This window comes from Zingiber officinale, chromosome 4A (assembly GCF_018446385.1).
Source record: "Zingiber officinale cultivar Zhangliang chromosome 4A, Zo_v1.1, whole genome shotgun sequence".
Taxonomy (NCBI): Eukaryota; Viridiplantae; Streptophyta; class Magnoliopsida; order Zingiberales; family Zingiberaceae; genus Zingiber; species Zingiber officinale.
The window spans coordinates 109,951,051-109,970,940 of NC_055992.1; the positions used below are offsets into that span (position 1 = coordinate 109,951,051).

The 19,890-nt window shown below is 40.7% G+C and overlaps 3 protein-coding genes across 3 annotated transcripts; 2 read left to right on the forward strand and 1 right to left on the reverse strand.

The window, feature by feature from the left end:
• Positions 1 to 4,250: 4,250 nt before the first annotated feature.
• LOC121972608 (uncharacterized protein At4g29660) lies at positions 4,251 to 6,008 on the forward strand. The gene is made up of 3 exons (XM_042524262.1): positions 4,251 to 4,369; positions 4,810 to 4,903; positions 5,901 to 6,008. The coding sequence occupies exons 1-3, from the start codon at positions 4,251 to 4,253 to the stop codon at positions 6,006 to 6,008; spliced, it is 321 nt and encodes a 106-aa protein (XP_042380196.1).
• Positions 6,009 to 7,968: 1,960 nt separating this feature from the next.
• On the reverse strand, positions 7,969 to 9,000 carry LOC121972609 (pathogen-associated molecular patterns-induced protein A70-like). The gene has a single exon (XM_042524263.1). The coding sequence runs from the start codon at positions 8,998 to 9,000 to the stop codon at positions 7,969 to 7,971; it is 1,032 nt and encodes a 343-aa protein (XP_042380197.1).
• Positions 9,001 to 15,311: 6,311 nt separating this feature from the next.
• LOC121970556 (NDR1/HIN1-like protein 13) lies at positions 15,312 to 16,357 on the forward strand. Its single transcript, XM_042521342.1, has one exon. It carries the CDS (start codon positions 15,432 to 15,434, stop codon positions 16,209 to 16,211), a length of 780 nt encoding a protein of 259 aa, XP_042377276.1. The 5' UTR covers positions 15,312 to 15,431; the 3' UTR covers positions 16,212 to 16,357.
• The last annotated feature ends 3,533 nt before the right edge of the window (positions 16,358 to 19,890 follow it).

A 19,890-nucleotide genomic window follows, 5' to 3' on the forward strand; every position in this document is an offset into this window, starting at 1 on the left:
CCACCTTCCAAGCTCCCAAGGATGAAGAGGTTCGACCATGGAGAAGAAAGAAAAAGGAGAAGGGGAAATAAGAAGGGCCAGCCACACCAAGGAAAAGAGGAGGAGAATAGAATAGAGTTATTTTCCATAAAGGCACCCCTACCCCCTCTTTTATAATCCTTGGTCTTGGAAAATAAGAAAAATTTAAATAAATACTTCCTTATTTTCTTTGTCATGAAAAGGAAAATTTAATTAATTAAAACTAATTTTCTTTTCTTAAATTCATAAGGTCGGCCACCTCATAGCTCCAAGCAAGGAAAGTTTTAACACAAAATTAAAACTTCCTAATTTGTTTCCAAAAATTTTAAAATAAAAATTTCTCTAATAATTTTTCCCTTCATGGTTGGTTATAAAAGGAATTTTATAAATTAAAATCTCTCTTTTAAAACATGTGGATGATTTCCAAAAAGGAAAGTTATCTTTTAAAATTAAAATCTTCCTCTCAATCTACAAATAAGAAAAGATATCAAATCTTTTCTTAATCTTTTGTAGAAACTTAGAAAAGAAAATATTTAATTTTAAAACTCTCTTTTTAAATCATGAACATGGTTACAAAAAAGGAAAGTTTTATCAAAAAATTAAAATCTTCCTTTTAACTACAAATAAGGAAAGATATCAAATCTTTCACTTAATCTTTTGTAGAAAACTATAAAAAGAAAGATTTAAATTTTAAACTCTCTCTTTTAAAACCATGATATCCACATAAGAAAAGATTTTTTAAAAAATAAAAAACCTTTTAATTTGATGTGGCCGACCACACCAAGCTTGGGTTCAAGCTAGGGTCGGCCACACAACTTGGCTCATCCAATTTGCTTGGCCGACCAAAGCTTGGGTTCCAAGCTTGCTTGGCCGGCCACCTTAGGATGGGTAAAAAGGTGGGTATAGGTGGGTATAATACTTTATAAATAAGAGGCTATGATAGGGACCGAAAGGAGGAATTAGTTTTGGTCTCCCGATGAAATTAAGCTTCCCGTGTTCACCCCGAACACCCAACTTAATTACATCAATAATAATTCATACCACTAAAGAATTATTATTGAACTACGGCACCAATCTCAAATTATATTTTGGGCTCCTTCTTATTATGAGTGTGTTAGTCTCCCTGTGTTTAAGATGTCGAATGTCCACTAATTAAATGAGTTACTGACAACTCTCTTTAATTAATATCTTAGTCCAAGAGTAGTACCACTCAACCTTATCGTCATATCGAACTAAGTCCACCTGCAGGGTTTAACATGACAATCCTTATGAGCCCCTCTTGGGGACATTATCAACCTAGATTACTAGGACATAGTTTCTTCTATAATCAACAATACACACTATAAGTTATATCATTTCCCAACTTATGGGGCCTATTAATTTATCTAGCTAAATCTCACCCTTTGATAAGTCAAAGAAATAAATACTAAATATATGTGTTTGTTATTATATTAGGATTAAGAGCACACACTTCCATAATAACTAAGGTCTTGTTCTTTTATTAAGTCAGTATAAAAAGAACTTACCTTAAATGGTCCTGCTCAATACACTTAGAGTGTACTAGTGTAATTTATTAGTCAAGATAAACTAATACCTAATTACACTACGACTATTTCAATGGTTTGTTCCTTTCCATCTTAGTTGCGAGCTACTGTTTATAATTTATAAAGAACCGATAACATGATCTTCTATGTGTGACATCACACATCATATTATCTACAATATAAATTAATTGAACAACTACACTTAGCATAAATGTAGACATTTTTGACCAATGTGATTCTTTATTTCAAAACAAATGTTTACAAAAACTAGGCTTTTAGTATACACTCTAACACATATCAACCACTGTTCTTATTTTTCCTCCTTGGTTCACCAAAAAGCCCTTCCTCAAGGGAAGGCACCTACTATCGCAGCTTGCTATAGCTCTCCCCTAGCAGAAGACTCTTTATTTTCCAACATACGCTCATCCATTAGAGAAGACAAATTCTATTTCTAGTTTTGTGCTGACTCAAGCATTAGAGGGGTAAAATTGGCACTGTCGGCCTCCGCTGATTTGTGTTGGCATCTTAGATCGACAACTTGCTTAGCGATGGTGGACTGGTGTAGAGGCTAGCATCGGTGCAAAATAGAAGGAGCATGTTCAGCTGCATTGTACTACTGTTGGAGGTTAGTTTGGGTGCAAGACTATTGATATATATCTCATAATGGAGGCATTCTTAGCTGTGGCGGATTGCTGCTGGAGACCAGCCTCGGTGCAAAACAGAAGAGGCTCTACTAGCAAGAACCCTAACTTAAGTGGTGCAGCAGGCCAGGAGATCTAGAGCCTTGCAGAAGCAGATTTTGACCGCATCAATATATTTGCTACAAAATGGTTATATCTGATCGCTGCCATTTGTATTGGCACATATTGTGATTGTGTTCTCATCTTTAATAAACGACCAGCAGCTATGAGGCTCATGTCTTTTCTTCTAGATAGTCTTTGGCTGATTTTGGGCAAATTTCTCGTCCAATGAATGTTTACTGATCCCGTCCGGAAGCTGAGTCGGACGGAGGCTGGCTATGCTATCCTCGAGGTTGACGGAAAATCGTTGAGACGCCTGGTTGACCTGGTGTCTCCTGGAAAGGTTAGGGCTCTGAGGCGTGGATGACGAGGAGTGATGACTGGGGCGATGAGGCAAGGGCTCTGCACACACTCAGACAAGTCACCCTCACGTTAGAGACCAAGAACCAGGGAAAAAGTCCCCGAGTCAGGCCCTCCGACGTTTAAGTCAGGTACTTTTTCCCCAGAAGCACAGTAAAAATGACGAAAAGTAAAGCACGAATGTGAAAATACGAGTGAGCGTACCTGCGTAGAGACAAAACCTCTCTTTTTATATGACAGTGGATACTTCTGGAATCTGATGAGTGTCAGGATTTATCTGGCGGTGAATGACACATGGCATCTTCCTATAGGCTTAAGGAGGAATCGGTGGGCAATGAGCCCTAGACCGTTAGCATATTCCCTGACATGCGGTAATTATTCTCTGATGGGTTGTTACGATTCCCTGCCTTGATTGTCGTATAGTGTATGTTCACCCCAGTCTGTTAAGTCGTATAGTGTATGCTCGCCCCGGTATGTTAACCTTAGACTCGATCCTCGTACCTACAAATCTTGACCTGTAGGTACAGACCTGCATTTCCTAGCGCATTCCCTGGCTTATGTGTGTTATCCCGTAAATCCAGATCTGTACGTCCCGCCCTGCATTTGCCATTCGGTCTATCTAGATCCAGACCTGCACCTACCGCCCTGCTAATCGAGGCCTTCGCTTATCGTTCCTTAAATCTCGTCCCGTATGCACGACCTTGTTCTGTATTTTATCCTAACCTGTATGTCTTGGTCCGCGTATCCTGTTCTACGAGTCTTATCTTGTAAGTCCAACTTGTAAGCCTTAGTCCGCATATCCGGACCTGTACGTCTTAGTCCGCGTATCCTGTTCTGTGTATCTTATCCTGTAAATCCCGACCTGTAAGCCTTAATCCGCATATCTTGACCTGCACGTCTTGGTCCGCGCATCCTGTTCTGTCTATCTCGTTCTGTAAATCCTGACTTGTACGTCTTTGGTCCGTGTATCTCAACCTGTATGTCTTTGGTCCGTGTATCTCGACCTGTACGTCTTTGGTCCACGTATCCTATTCTGCGTATCTCGTCTTGTAAATCCCGACCTATAAGTCTTAGTCCACATATCCTGATCTGTACGTCTTTAGTTCGTGTATCTCGACCTGTACGTCTTTGGTCCACGTATCCCGACCTGTATGTCTTTGGTTCGCATATCCCAATCTGTACATCTTTGGTCCACGTATCCTGAACTGTATGTCTTACCTTCCGAGTTTCTACTCGCCATGTAGGCCTAACCCCTGAATATCACTTATGCTCGACTGGGGTCATCCTGTAACCTGGACCTTTGATCACCACGTAGGCCGGACTTTTGACCACCACGTGGGCATGACTTCTGACCGACACGTCGGCTTAATTTCTGACCACCTTGTGGACTTGATTTCTGAACGTCCCGTGGACTTGACTTCTGACCACGTTAACCATCCGGCCCTCCTATCATGCACCGTATCATTTACCATTCCTATTAAGTTTAAATTAATTTATATAATCGATTACAAGTTTAAAGGCTTTTTTAAAGGCGATAAGATAATATTAAAATCTTGTTCACGCATATTTACCTTATTTTTGGTTATAGATGGCCAGCAGGTTATGGGGAATGTATGCTGACCGACAGTTCTACAAATGGGAAACGACTGACCTTCACGCCTCTAATCTCAATCTACGTTGCTGCCTTCTACACTGGGGTTATCCTTTGTATTTTTATGACTACTAATTTGGTAAGCCTTGCTATCATGTTTGGCCCTTCTTTTATGCTGAATTATCTTGCTTTTATTTGGTTTTTGGTCAAATTGTTAGTGGAAGGATTCCATATTTACACCTTAATTTTGCTTGTATGGGTTTGGACCCTATAAGCTGATTTGCAAACCTTGCACGGTGACAATTGACACATAATATAGCTTGTCACAAGCTGGTTTACTGGTATAATGTTTGGATAAATATTTGATATTCAAATTTCCTCCAACCTAAGATCATCAACAGGTCTCTCTTACCTTGATTTTGGAATAACTTAGGGTTACATTGTTGAATATATGTGAATGGAGAAGAGGTGAAAAAGGAAAAAAGTTTCATTGTGAATGAAACTTAATACCACATTGAGAGTTTTAAGGTATTTTGGTTGGTTTATATTGATTCAGATACTTTGATGATGTGAATAAATGCATGCGGAGGGGCTCTCTTTCATGCGTGGGTATGCAGGAGGTGCAAATTCAGGACGCGAATTACACTCGTGTGCGAGCAAGACCTATGTGCAGACCGATCAGGGCAAAATTTGCTCAAGTAAAATAACCAACATTTGATTTAAGGGTGTAACCGATGCATTGAGCTCCTATATAAGGAGACTGTGACTACAGACAAAAGGTAAAAGTGTTTGGTGAGAATAGAAGACTCATTGAAACCTCAAAGCAAAGCTAGAGGTGGGGCGAATCTGTTTCAAGGAAACTGCGATCCTTGCAGGCCTCGGTCCATCCGCCCGCTCGAACTTTGTGTTCGCTCGGCCGCTAACTCGGTCGGCCTTTTCCTCCGGTCGGCTGTATGCTCGTTCACTCAGCCTTCTATTCGCCCGACCTCTTCTACGCTCGGCTACACACCCGGCCGGCCGCAGCTCGTATGACCTCTACGTTCATTCGATCGCACGCCCGTCCGACCGCAGCTCGGTCGACCTCTTAGTTCCCTTAGCGACTCGACCTCTCTACCTGACCGCCCGGTTCTCCCATCCGGTCGCACACTCGCTTGGCTTCTTCGTTCGTCGGTTGCATGCTTGATCGGTCGGTCACTTGCTCGGCCGCTTGTTCAATCCGCTCGGCTGAACACTCACTCGCTCGATCGCTCGGTCGTTCAGTTCACTCGGTCTGCTCGCTCGGTCACTTAGCTCGCTCAAATAATATGGACTCTGCATCCAGTATTTTGTAGAAATCAGTCCCTGTTAGCAGTATGAAATTATTTACTTAGATTATCTCGATAAATATGTTGAATTTAATTTGATGTATTTAAATTTAATTAATTCTTAAAATTTTTGACAATAAATTATTTTGTCCAACAGTATGCCCACTACATGCTGCTATTTTTAGCCATGCAAGTTGATTTTCAAAGCACCAATGGGCTTAAATCGCAAATGTATGCATAATTAAAGTGGTTTTTTCATCCTTTTAACAGAAGAAACTAAATTCTCAATGCTGCTTAACCATATTAGAAGAAACACTTGATGCTTATTTGGTAACTCGAGCAGGAGTATTGGGAGGAGCATCCGGGTGAAGCTGTGCCCATCATGAGGCCCAAGTTCTACTGGGGACCTTGGAGGGTTTACCGTGGCGATGAACTTCCTCCAAATATGTGAACTCCAATGGAATGTTACTAATGCTATGTTCTTTGTTCGCCTTCATCGTTCCCAAATATCGCATGGTCTGAACTAATCACAGACCCAGATCAGTAAGTTACTGCTTGCTTGTGCTGGTTCATTTCTAGCAAGTTTTAACTTCTGAAGAATCTACATCTTTTTAGTTTGTGCTCATACCCAAATTATAAGTGATGTGCATATTCTATTTACAACCAATTCCCTGGAACTTGATTCAAACCTGGATTACTTTCTGGTTTACAATCATATGACAAGTGAATCTTTTTATATCCATAATTATGCATTCAGGGGTTGTCTTAACTTATTTGTGGTAATAATAATACCTATTCCTTCCTATGATTTATTTTTCATATTCATGTAGTATCTATTCTTTCTATTCTTTTGATCCTTCCCCAATGATATCAGTGCTGACCCTCCGCCTCCCCACCAGCTTGCAGACCCTAACCCGTTCCTGTAATCACATTGATGTCAACTAGGGCCCCTCACAGTGATCATGTCAGATCCAATCCCAACCCCTCTAACCTACGATCTGCCTTGTCACTAAGCCCTTCATTCGATCCAGTAATTTGCTTCATCAATTTTCCTTCCTATCGGGTAAATAGATGTTTTTATCGCCTGCCCTTCTCTGGTACTCCCCAACTCCTTCCTCTCAAATCTTTCTCCCCCAAACAAAACCAAGCCTGTTATAATTTGGCCTTCTAACACAGAGAGAATGGTAGTCCACCTTATATGGAACATAGAATATACAAGAGTCTTCAAATTGATTAATCATGGAGGTAACAATACGGTCTCATGGAAATTTTTCACTGACTATTAAAGTAAATTGGGAAGCATTTGGGTGGTCCATCTAGATAGTCAGCGTTTTTAGACTTGTAATTTCACTGGAGAAAAGTTCAAACAGTACACTACAGATGAAAATCAAATTTTAGATGTCTGATTAATCACTAGAAGATCTTAACCGTTGCACCATAATCTTGAAGTCTCTTTATATTCTTTGTGTTTTGCTTGGTAGCCCACTTTTCTACATTGGAGTAAAATATAAAAACGTTCGTCCTAAGCCGCTCAGTATTACTGGTCTCCTGATTAGATATAGACAAATAAATTATGAAGGTATTTTGCCTTAACACAACGACCATTTGCAATAGAAGATTAGGTACTCAACGAGATATTTTATATCCAATAAAAAAATAGAATAATCACCCTGAAAATATTAACTATATTTCCATCTGAACATGTGTCTGCTTCAAAGTGTGTGTTTTTTCAGAATCCCGGTATTTTGTTAGACAAAATCTCTATTTGAATAAGCTAAAACTAGATAATGATCATCAATTATTTGGATAAGATTGTCCTAAAGGATAATTTCGAATTTGATAATACGCAACAGATAAATAACGCCACTTATTCTCAGAAAAAATAGAAAAATTAAGGCAAAGAAAAAAACATTAATTAAGAGGAACTTTCCAAACGATATGATTAATTCGGTAATCATGTTTCTCCCGTTCTCATGTCAGAACTTGGGTATTGTATGGTAAAAGAGCGTATTCGATAGTACCGTCCAGCATCTTCTCTCTTCGTTGTTTAAAAAACAATCCAAAGATTGATTGGTCAGCAATGCAACCTGAATGGTCCGAGCGTCGACATCTCACTGGTCCGAATCAACGCCACCGACTAAACCACGACGCCATCTCATTGGTTCATGTGAAGACGACCTCTAATAAATTAATTAACACAGGCGCTTGATCCTATCCATGATCACGTGCTCAAGCAAATATCTTAGCGAATAATAATCTCAATTACAATTTCATAAAAAATAAAAATTTCAATTACAAAATCAAAATGTAGGGTCCTGAGTTTGGGAACACGGTTTTATTATTTGATTAAATTAAAATTGAAAAGAACAAGGTTTCCACCGTTTTCTCTTGAGTCATTTCATATTTTCATTTCATTTGCTACGATTGAGCATATCCTTGTACCTCATAATGGAATCCAGCCGTTGCAGTTGGAGCTGTTGCCGGAACCGGTTAATGAAATCGTCCGCCCTCGCATCTACCTCCACCTCTTCCTCCGCCACCGCCGAGCCCCGCCCGCTCTTCGAGGCCGCTGGCCGTCGAACGATCTCGGCCTCCTCGAATCGACCGAACGCCGAGCTGGCGCTCGCAGATTTCTTCATCCGTTCCGCCAGCTTTATCCCAGCGGCTTCTTCTTTCCCTGCAGAGTCCGACCGAATCCGCTCGTAGTGGCGACTTTTGCGATCGGGGACGTTATCGTCGTCCTCGCACACCGTAATACAATCCGTCGTCTGCGCCGGAGGCGGATCGGACTCGGGGATGGGTAATGCATCGAAAGGGATCTCACCCGAGCGGAAGCGGTTGAGTCCGATCGACCGGAGACGGTCGAGGAGCGCGGAGGGCCCGCGGGCGAGCGGCTGCGGGAGGGCCGACTCGGGGATGGGCGCCACCGCGTCAAAGGGGAACTCGCCGGAGCGGAAACGGTGGAGGCCCAGCGAGCGCAGGCGCTCGAGGGCGGCGGAGGGGCCACGAACGAGAGGCGGGAGTTCGTGAGGCGCAACGGCTGTTTCGTCCTCGTGTGGGCGGCGATGGCTGCGGCGGCGGCTACTGGAGGTGAGCACGATGGTGCCGATGACGAGGTTGATGAGGAGGAACAGAACGGTTGGGGTGAACCAACTGCGGACGGAGCTCCATATCATGGACGGCCACGATTCCTCCATCGCCATCGTGAACTCGTTTTTCCGTCTTGGATCAACACAGCTACCGGAGGGGGGAAAGAGAGAAGAAGCCAGGCAGGCAGAGTGTTGGTAATTATTGAGGGGAGGACAGGGAAGTGCAGAGGAAGGTGCTTTAAGATCAGCAAATTGAGCATGCGTGGCGATTGGCGCACATGTGAGATGGATGTTGCGCAAGCGACAAAGGGGGATGGCGAAAGGTATGGCTAGGTTTGCAGTGGCCTCACGCATAATTTATTATCTCGCAGCTTTGTTTAAGGGTCGGTCATCCACACTGCTACAGTATTCACATGAGGTGCTTATCCAATAACCACCCTCAATCTTATAATAAACATTTTTTTTCGACTCCACGTCAAATTAAAATGGTTTGCAGTTGATCTTTCAACCTTCCACACCGACTACATCGAGTACCGTCATCCGTAGGAGTCTAGTATGACCAAAGTAGAGAAGATTGTTTCCGGCCGCTTCTTTTCACATTATAATAAATTGTCGTCCCAACAATATTACTGTGTTAGTCGTCCCGTCATGTTTTATTCATGATTGTCTAATTGATCTACAAAATTATATGGATAAGAATGTGTTAGTCGTCCCGTATGATGTTACCTGAGTATATTTGTGTAAATCTCATGCATTTGGCTGAGGCATGATGAAGTACTTAGAGCTCTGTTATCACCATTGTGCCATTCTATGTAATCCCGCCAAGGCTATTGAAAATCTAAAACTCCTGGAGTGGGTGAGGTTGAAGGATCAACCATTGATCGCTGTTGTTCCTTGTTCACCAGTGTTACTTTAAGTGTTCCTAGTGACAATTGTAGACCCGATCTCATGGTAAAGTGCTTCGCATGGCTGCGCCACCACATGCTGCAACAGATGGTGCATGGGTCGCAAAGCAGGCCGCCATCGAAGGAAAGTAGCAAAAGTAGGGACGATGCCTAAGAAGAGGAGGAAGACATTCTTCTGGAGTACGATATATCAAACAAATCGTCCGGACCTCAAGAACTCAGTCTTCTCATGATACGATCTTCCGTTTTTTCTCGGTCGGTTCAAAGTCAGTTGGATCTAAGAGCTCAGTCTCCTCATGGTGTGATTCCCAGTTTCATCTTGCCGACTTAAAACCGAGTGGACCCAAGGATTTAGTCTCCTCATGGTATAGTTTCCAGTGTTCTCCCGGCTGACTCAAAGCTAGTTGGACTCAAGGGCTCAGTCCCCTCATGACATGATTCCCAGTTTCTCCCAGTCTACTTAAAGCCGATTGAACTCAAGGGCTCAGCCCCCTCGTGGCATGATTCCTAATTTTTCCACCAACAGGCTCAAAGCAGGTTGGATCCAAGGACTCAGTCCCTTCATAACCTGATTCCCAATTTAATCCTGTCGGCTCCATGTCAATCGGACTCCAGGACTCAGTCCCCTCATCTCTCCTAGGCACCGCCCAGTTTACTCCCGGTCAGCTACATGTTGATCGGATCCCAAGGGCTTAGTCCCCTCATAGCATGGTTCCCAGTTGTTTTTCGACCGACTATTCACCTGTCGAACCCTAAGACTCAGTCCCTTCATTTCTCCTAAGCATAGCTTTCAGCCTATGCCCAACCAGCTCCACGCCGGGCGGATACTATTCTACCTTGCATGGCTCCTAGTCTACACCCAACTTGCATAATGTCGAACGTGTTGGTTGCTACTCGGAAAACCTAATGGTTTCACTGTACAAAAATTTTGTACAAAGGTCTGAACCTTTTCCTAGCTACCATGTGTTCTTTTAAATTAAACTTGGATCGCCTGCGAAACTTAACACGTTTGATCCTAAATTTAATTTATTTGTTCTTTTAGGTTTAGACTTAGATCTCCTGCGGAACTTAACACGTTTGATCCAAATCACCTAGGTTATTAATTTCATTAAATATTAGTTTCTAAAATTGGCTCCCAGTACTGACGTGGCGAGGCATATGGCCTTCTTGGATATGGGAACAACCACCACCGACTAGACAAAGCCTTTTAAGGAAAATTAATATTTAATTTCCTTAAATAACTTTAGGTCAACCAAAAAGAACAATCAAATCACAAGGAAAAGAAAAACAAAGAACATAACATCGAAAACAAATTCGAAATACTAGAATCGCATGTCTCTTGTATTTGGTATTATTTTCAAAAATAACTAGTATGATGTGGAAAGGAAAAATACTAGTTATACCTTTTTTAGAAAGACCTCTTGATCTTCTACCGTATTCCTCTTCTAACCTCGGACGTTGTGTGGACAACGATCTTCCAAGATGAGGATCACCTTGCACCTTCTTCTTCTTCCTTCAAGTTTCGGCCAAGCACCAAAAATCCAAGGATGAAGAACTTCTTTCACCAACTAAGCTCCAAGGGATGCAAGCTTTCTCTCCTTCTTCTTCTTCTTCTCCAAGTAATATCCGGCCACCACAAAAGCTCCAAGGGAGGAAGGGTTTCGACCACCACAAAGAGGAAGAGAGGGAGAGAGGATGGCCGGCCACAACACCAAGGAAAAAGAGGGAGAAAATAATAGAGGTTGTTCACCCATGAAGGTTCCTCTACCTCTTCTTTTATAATCCTTAGTCTTGGTAATTAAGGAAACTTAGTTACAATAAAATTTCCTTAACTTTCCTTTATATGAATTAATAAAGAAAAATTAAATAAAATTTCTTTATTCCTCATACATGGCCGGCCATATCAATGAAGAGCAAATTAGGCAAGTTTCAATCAACAAATTAAAACTTCCTAATTTGTTTCCGGAAATTTTAAAAATAAAATTTCTCTTCAAAAATCCCTTCATGGTTGATGTTATAAAAGGAAACTTTTATAATTTAAATTTTTCTTTCAACATGTGGATAATTTGAAAGTTTTTGCTAAAATTAAAATCATCCTCTTAATTTACAAATAAGGAAAGAGATAAATCCCTTCTCTTAAACTTTTATAGAAAGCTATAAAAGGAAATTTTTAATTTTAAAACTTTCTTTTAAATTATGTCTTCCACATCAGAAAATATTTTAAAAAATAAATATCCCTTTTATTTATAATGTGGTCGGCCCACCTAGCTTGGACACCAAGCAAGGGCCGGCCACCTTAGAGCTCTCATGAGCCAAGCCATGGTCGGCCCTAACTTGGTCTCCAAGCTAGCTTGGCTGGCCCCTATAAAGTGGGTACGAAGGTGTGTATAGGTGAGTATAGTACTCTATAAATAAGAGGCTACGATAGGGACCGAGAGGAGGAATTGGTTTTGATCTCCCGATAAAATTAAGCATCCCGTGTTCGCCCCGAACACACAACTTAATTTTATCAATAATAATTCATTCCACTAGAAAACTATTATTGAACTACCGCACCAATCCCAAATTACATTTTGGGCTCCTTCTTATTATGAGTGTGTTAGTCTCCCTATGTTTAAGATGTCGAATGTCCACTAATTAAGTGAGTTACTGACAACTCATTTAATTAATATCTTAGTCCAAGAGTAGTACCACTCAATCTTATCGTCATGTCGGACTAAGTCCACCTGCAGGGTTTAACATGACAATCCTTATGAGCTCCTCTTGGGGACATTCTCAACCTAAATTACTAGGACACAGTTTCCTTCTATAATCAACAACACACACTATAAGTGATATCATTTCCCAATTTATCGGGCTTATTGATTTATCGAACTAAATCTCACCCATTGATAAATTAAAGAAATAAATATCAAATATATGTGCTTGTTATTATATTAGGATTAAGAGCACACACTTCCATAATTACTCAGGTCTTTGTTCCTTTATAAAGTCAGTATAAAAGAACCGACCTCTAATGGTCCTACTCAATACACTCTAAGTGTACTAGTGTAATTATATAGTTAAGATAAACTAATACCTAATTACACTGCGACCTTCCAATGGTTTGTTCCTTTCCATCTTGGTCGTGAGCTACTGTTTATAATTTATAAGGTACTGATAACATGATCCTCTGTGTGTGACACCACACACCATGTTATCTACAATATAAATTAACTGAACAACTACATTTATCATAAATGTAGACATTTGACCAATGTGATTCTTATTTCTAGATAAATGTTTATACCAAAAGCTAGACTTTTAGTATATATCCTAACAGAACGGACTATCGCGAGTAGACAACATTGTCATGGAATCACAACCATTTGTCAGAGAGTAATGGTTGTTTGTCAGGGAATATTTTAAAGCTCTGTCATATACATGAAGCGAAACCTTCCTCCACCCAATGGGAATTCGTCGTGCATCCTCTATCACCCGACATGTCCTGACACTCGACATTCTTTGATGTCTAATGATTGTGGAAGTTACGAAAGACAGTATAACAATGGAGGTCCTTTCTGTTGGCCAGGCACGCACGAATTTCACATTTTTTTCGCTTGGCCTCTTTCTGATTTGAGCGCCCAAGAGCCTACGCTAGAGATCTCTTCCCTGATTTTCGCTCTAACACTCTCAGGTACTTGGTCTGTGGTGTTTGCAGATTCGCGGATACCATCGACAATCGCCCCACTCTTTTCTCCACAGGTCTCAGGCCTGGGACTTCTCCCGTCAACATTCTTACCCTCATCATCAGCACTTCCATCCGACTCAGCTTCCAGATGGGATCAATAAACTTCCCCTCCACTATTGAATTGTACTCAGGCTCCTTTACGTAGCTCTTTAATATGCCTTCGCTTAAAGATGTCAATTCAGGTGGGTTGGGTCGGGTTAAATTTTTTAAAAAAAAATCCAACATGAACCCGACCCGAATCCAACCCAAACCTGAATTCAACCCAAAATCCCTAAATCTGAACTCGAACCTGACCAACCTGAACCTGACTTAGATAACCCGAAACTTGATTCAAAATTACTTTCTTTTTTTACTATTTGTCCTATAATTCTTTACTTTTATCTTAATACTCCATCATTATCATACTAACACTGATATTAATATACATAAAAATATCGTAATTTTTAAAATAAAATTCAATTTACTCGTAAAAAAATCACTAAACCCTATATTTAGGTCAATCCAAGTCAACCCAAACTCGACCCGACCTGAAAATTTTCTATTCAAAAATACTTCAATCCAAACCCGACCCGAACTTGAAAATACATAATCCGAACCTAATTTTTTTTAGATCGACTCAGGCTAGCGTCTCGGTCGATTTTGGCCACGAAACGGCCGGATTCCGACCGCCATCTGGCCGGAATCCGGTCGCGATCCGGCCAGAATCCGGCCGCGATCGGATTCTGGCCGGATCGCGGCCAGAATCGGCGGCGCTACATCTGCTAGTGTCGCAGTCGATTCTGGGCCGCTTCGTCTTCTCGCACCTGCTGGATCGATCCACTGATCGATTCAGCGGGATTCAGCCCCGCTTCGTCTTCTCGCACCTGCTGGATCGATCCACCGATCAATCCAGCGGGGCTGAATCGATCAGTGGATCGACCCACCGCACCGATCCGCATGGATGTGTATTGTAGGGTAATATTTTCATATATATATATATATATATATATATCAGATCATATGTTAAGCTCGATAAGTGTACTGATTTATTAGAGAAAAAGTAATAACGTTGATTCTGCATCTCTTGACTAAATAACTCACGGGATATTTTTATCCTACTACAGCGATTTTGTATGGGCTAAGTTAAGCACTCACGGATCATTTTGTACAAGATTCTCAAAATCTATTTTGAATAATCATCCATGTAATTATTAACCGTGTCAATCGCTAGGACTATTAGTGTGCTGATTTATATATCTATATCAGAACAAATGTCAAACTAGATTAAATAAAATGCTTCATATTTTTCAAATCCGTGTTAGTGTTTCCCCCTTTAAATTCCCGTTGTGAATGTTTTCAACTTAGTTTTATTTGGATTAATCCCATTCCTTTTCATAAAAAAAAAAACACACACACACACTAGCTAGGAAAAAAAAGTCTTGAATCATAAGTTAAATTACCTGTTTTTCCCACGTTAGCCGTTGTCAACAATCTCGAAAACCGTCTGTCAATCGTATCCTGGTTCCGTCGGGGCTGTAGAAGTTTACCTCTCATCGTGAAGAAACCGGCAAAGCCCACAATGCCATCCATTCTATTAATTTCATCCAAGGGTTGTGTGACATCTCTGCAGATAGGTCAATACATATTTTGTTTTCTGAAGTCAAAAACTACCAACCGCCGCTCTATTTTGGTCGCTCATGTTACAAATTTCTCAAGTGCAATCTCTACAAATGATCAAAAACAACAATCCAGGCAGTCAAAATAAATATAAATTAAGGAGATATATTTTGTGATATTAAAAAATTGCCTAACGACGACGAATGCTCAAAACAGACAATAATGGACAACTAAGGCCAACTAATGACGCCCCCACCCACGAGGTGAGGTGTCTCACCCCCCAACGCCAAGGGCGACGCAACCTTTTCTCTGCTTTCCTCCTCTCACACGCCTTCCCTAATCCGGATCGGCGGTGACCATACCGCACCCTTTCACCTGTGGGATCTCCATCCGACGATTCTCATGCGCTCGTGAATCCTGATCTATAGCTTCCACTAGTAAGAGTGACGACAGAGAGGGAGAGGGTAGTCAATACTCAATAGCTTCCGGTGTACTTCTGTTGTTCAGTGATTCCTTGTGTGTGTGGGTGTGAGCGAGAGAGAGAGAGGAGTGCGATGGAAGCGTCTCGGCCGCCCAACGCCACAGCTCCCCGCGCCGTTAACGAGAACGGCTCCGCCGTCGCCAACGGCGGCGCCCCCCGCCCTGCCTTACCCCCAAGCAAGGCGGGCCCACCCGTGCAGTACCGCCCGCCCTACCGCCCCCATCCACCGCCCCCGCGGAGGCGCCGCCGTCGCGGCTGCTGCTGCGTCTTCTGCCTCTGGCTCACCCTCTTCCTCATCGCCCTTGTCTTCCTCGCCGCGATCGCTGCCGGAGTCTTCTACGTCATCTACCGCCCCCAGCGCCCCTCCTTCAGCGTCTCCTCCCTTCGCCTCGCCTCCCTCAACGTTTCCTCTTCTGATCTCCTGACCTCCCGCCTCGATCTATCCGTCACAGCCCGCAACCCCAATCGGAAGCTCTCCTTTGACTACGGCGACGTCGCCGTCTCCGCCGCGTCAGGAGGGATCACGATCGGCGAGGGAACGATCCGGGGCTTCGTCCAAGACACTGAGAACACCACGGTAATCAAGGTCAACGTTTCTAGCTCTGGGCGGAGCCTGGACCCGACGGAGGCGGCGGATCTGAGGAACAGGAAGCGGTACCCACTGGAGATCGAGATCGACACCAAGGCCGGGGTTAAAATCGGTAGCTTCAGGTCGTCCCGCATCGGGATCCGAGCATCGTGCTCCGGGATTGAGGCGTCCGTCACGAGGGGCAACGCCACCGCCGCTTCCAGTACCGGAACCGCCAGGTGCAAGGTGAAACTCCGTATCAAGATCTGGAATTGGACGATCTAGTTACCAATTTTAGTCGACCCAATTCCGATTATTAGGCGAAACAAATTAAGAGAGAATTTTTACATAGTTTTTCTTCTTTTTCTCTTCGATCGACGTACAGTTTCTTATAATTCTCTCTGAATATCTATCTGATTCCAGTTGTTTAATTCGCCGTTCTGTGTTTATTGTGATGAATCATTTCACCTGCCTGCTCATGAGTGTGATCATGTGATAGACGACTTATGAGTGGCCAGTGTTGACGATGCATGATGGTGAAGGGAACACAGCCGGTGAAGAGTAGTGGTGTACGTTTTAGTTTATTTACATTTCTTTTGATTTCCACGGCGACGGTGTCGCTTTGTCGGTTGTAGCCTCATTGCATTAATCCGCGGACTCTTCCATGAAAGCTATTTGCTTATTTATTTTGCTCTTTATTTTGGGTGCCATTTGTTTTGGAATCTTAAGGCATTTATGTTTGGGAGAGAAGAGAGAGCTGAGTCTATCCGTTTAGCACATTAATGATGGCTATTTGACGAATAGAATATGGAGAGTGGAACGGTTTTTGTGGACCCGCGTGGACCAATTCTAGTGCGGTTTTATGCAACACCTTTGGGGACCGCGTTGCTTGGGTGGACCTGTGGTGGTCGAATGACGCTTGTCATGTCATGCCATGCCGTAGAGGCCCGAGCAGCAGAACCGAAGCTTATTGGAAACATGATAACTTCTAGTTTGGTCCAGTGCACTTGGAAGACGAGGGCAGGTAACAATAAAATATTGAGATTTTGAAGTCAGTGTTAATGGTAATAACTTGAGGTTTTTATTTTATATTTAGATTATGTATTTTATTTTTAAATTATCAAATTAAGCATCAATTTGGTAAAATACTTTTTGCGATTACGCGATCGCGATTTCATGGTCAGCTTTTTGCAGCTGCATGATCATAAAGCTATGGTCGAGCTAGTTGTGCTTTCTTCTCGGCCAGCAAATCACTCAGCAGCTTGGTTGTAAATTCCCGGCTGTTGGTTGGGCAGAAAGGGGAGGAAGGCGGATGGAGGACTGACAAGAGCATGACAAAGGAATATTTTAGAAAAATAATATTTGATTTATTAATTAAAAAAAATAGTGTGCGAAGTGTCTCATTCATTAATTTGCTATTCCATAGTAGAAGATGATTTTCTTCGTGTGTCTTTATATTATATAAAAAAATAAATTATAAAATTAATTTATAGTCGATTGTTAAATAAATGAAAGGACTTTTTTCAAATGGGAGGAGTTTTTTCAAAGACATGCCTCCGGTAAAAATTTATTCCAATTTACTATTCATACTAGAAAGCTTGTTTACTTGGTTACAATCTAAGTGATTGTTAATCCAATACAAGTAAAGCTTATTAAAAGTCTCCTTCAGATGGAGAAATCTCTTACACCAGTTGAAATACTCAATAACAAAGTTAAATAGAAAGAAAATTGATTGCAAGTATTGTTGTTTAACTTTTAAGATCAAAGCTGTATTTATAGTCCTGATCGGGGCACTTGGAACCCTTCCAGGTGCCTGAACGTGGATAGAATTTTATCCTTGTCGCAACGGATCACGCCATGTCACGATTTGATAGAATTTTGGTTCCGGACGTTCGGACCCAAAAAGTCAATATCCTATTAACATTTTGGTTCGGGTCTTCCGCTCGCTTGGGTTCAGGTCTTTCGCTCCGGTTCCACTCGCTTGGCTATTTTGACCATCCGGAATAGGGTTCACCCGAACCAATCTTCCGGCCTTTTTGAGCAACCTTCCGCTCCAACTTCTCGCACCTTCTTCTTGTCCTCCAGCATACTCTTCCGCAACACCTCGTCCCTCAGACATATCAAGCCCGTCGACTCTCTCCTGTGTCGTCCTTCTCGTTAGCTGGCTCTTTCGCTCGACCTCCTGTGCTCATAAATTCTTGCACACTTAGACACAATGCATCAAAATATAATAGGACCTAACTTGACTTAATTGATCACATCAAAACTACCACGGGATATTTACAATCTCTCCCTTTTTGATGTGAGCAACCCAAGTTAAGTTAGGGTAAATCAGACATAAATAAGAGTAAAATAAAATAAATTTACCCTTTCCCTATACTTAATCTTACTTCTCTCCCTTTAATCATATTAAAAAATAGGGTACTTTAAAATGACTTGGAAGTCCGTCTAAAACAAAGTCTAAGGGAAAATAATATAATAATGATTATCTAGTAAATCATGAAAGTCTAAATTTTGACAAAATCTAGACTTTAATAAAGTATAAACAAATTTTGAAATAAAATTTAAGTATTGAAACATTTTCAAGATTTTAATAGGGGTTAAATAGAAATATATAAAGTAGATATAAAATTTTACACAAAGGAGTTAACTTAAGCTGAAAATAAATTTCAAAAATACTTTAATTTTAAAAACTACCTTTTTGAGTAATTAACAAATATTTTTAGATTGGGCAAAAAAAAATTTATAATAGTTAACTATTTAACAGTTAGTATATTAAACATTCATTTCAATAATTGACTTTCAGGTTGTGGCGAAGCACTAGGTCTTTTTGGATATTGGAATAACAATTACTTCTAGATAAAGTCTTTTAAAAAATTAAATATTTAATTTTCTTTCTACAAACTGTAACTTAAAAAAAAAAATATTCTAAGTAGGATTTGGGAACCCAATATAAGTTTCTTACTATTAGATTGATTAAGTATCTTTTAAGAACATATTTTGATGATAACTTTATAATTTAACCCTTAGGTATCTAAAATACCAATCGAGTCCTTGATAATATCTAGAATATAAGCATGCAAAATTTTTTATTTTTCTATTTGTTTCTTTAAATTAGCATTTTCAATTTTTCAATTTATCAAGCTCCTCTATTAAGTAAGATTTTGCTAAGTTTCTTTTTATTTCTATTTTTTTTCTAATTTTCCTTTTTGGTTTTTAATTTGCACATTAATTTAGTCATATATTTAATGTCAAAGTTGTTAGAGTGTATACTAAAAGTCTAGTTTTTGTAAACAATTATTTTGAAATAAGAATCACATTGGTCAAACGTTTACATTTATGTTAAGTGTAGTTGTCCGTTTAATTTATATTGTAGATAACATGGTGTAAGGAGACACACAGAAGTTCATATTATCAGTTCCTTATAAATTATAAACAGTTGCTCACAACCAAGATGAAATCGGACAAACCATTGGAGTGGTTGTAGTGTAATTAGGTATTAGTTTATCTTGACTAATAAATTACACTAGTACACTATGAGTGTATTGAGCAGGATCATTTGAGGTAGTTTCTTTTTATACTGATTATATTAAAGAACAAAACATCTATTATTATGGAAGTGCGTACTCTTAATCATAATATAATAACAAGCACGTATACTTAATATTTATTTCTTTAATTTATCAAAGGGTGTGATTTAGTTCGTTAAATCAATAGGCCCGATAAGTTGGAAAATGATATTATTTATATGGTGTGTTGTTGATTATAGAATGAAACTGTGTCCTAGTAATCTAGGTTGATGATGTCCCCTTAAGGAGCTCATAAGGATTGTCATGTAAACCCTGTAGGTGGACTTAGTCCGACATGATGATAAGGTTGAGTGGTACTAATCTTGGAACTAGATATTAATTAAGTGAATTGTCAGTAACTCATTTAATTAGTGGGCATTCTATATCTTAAACAC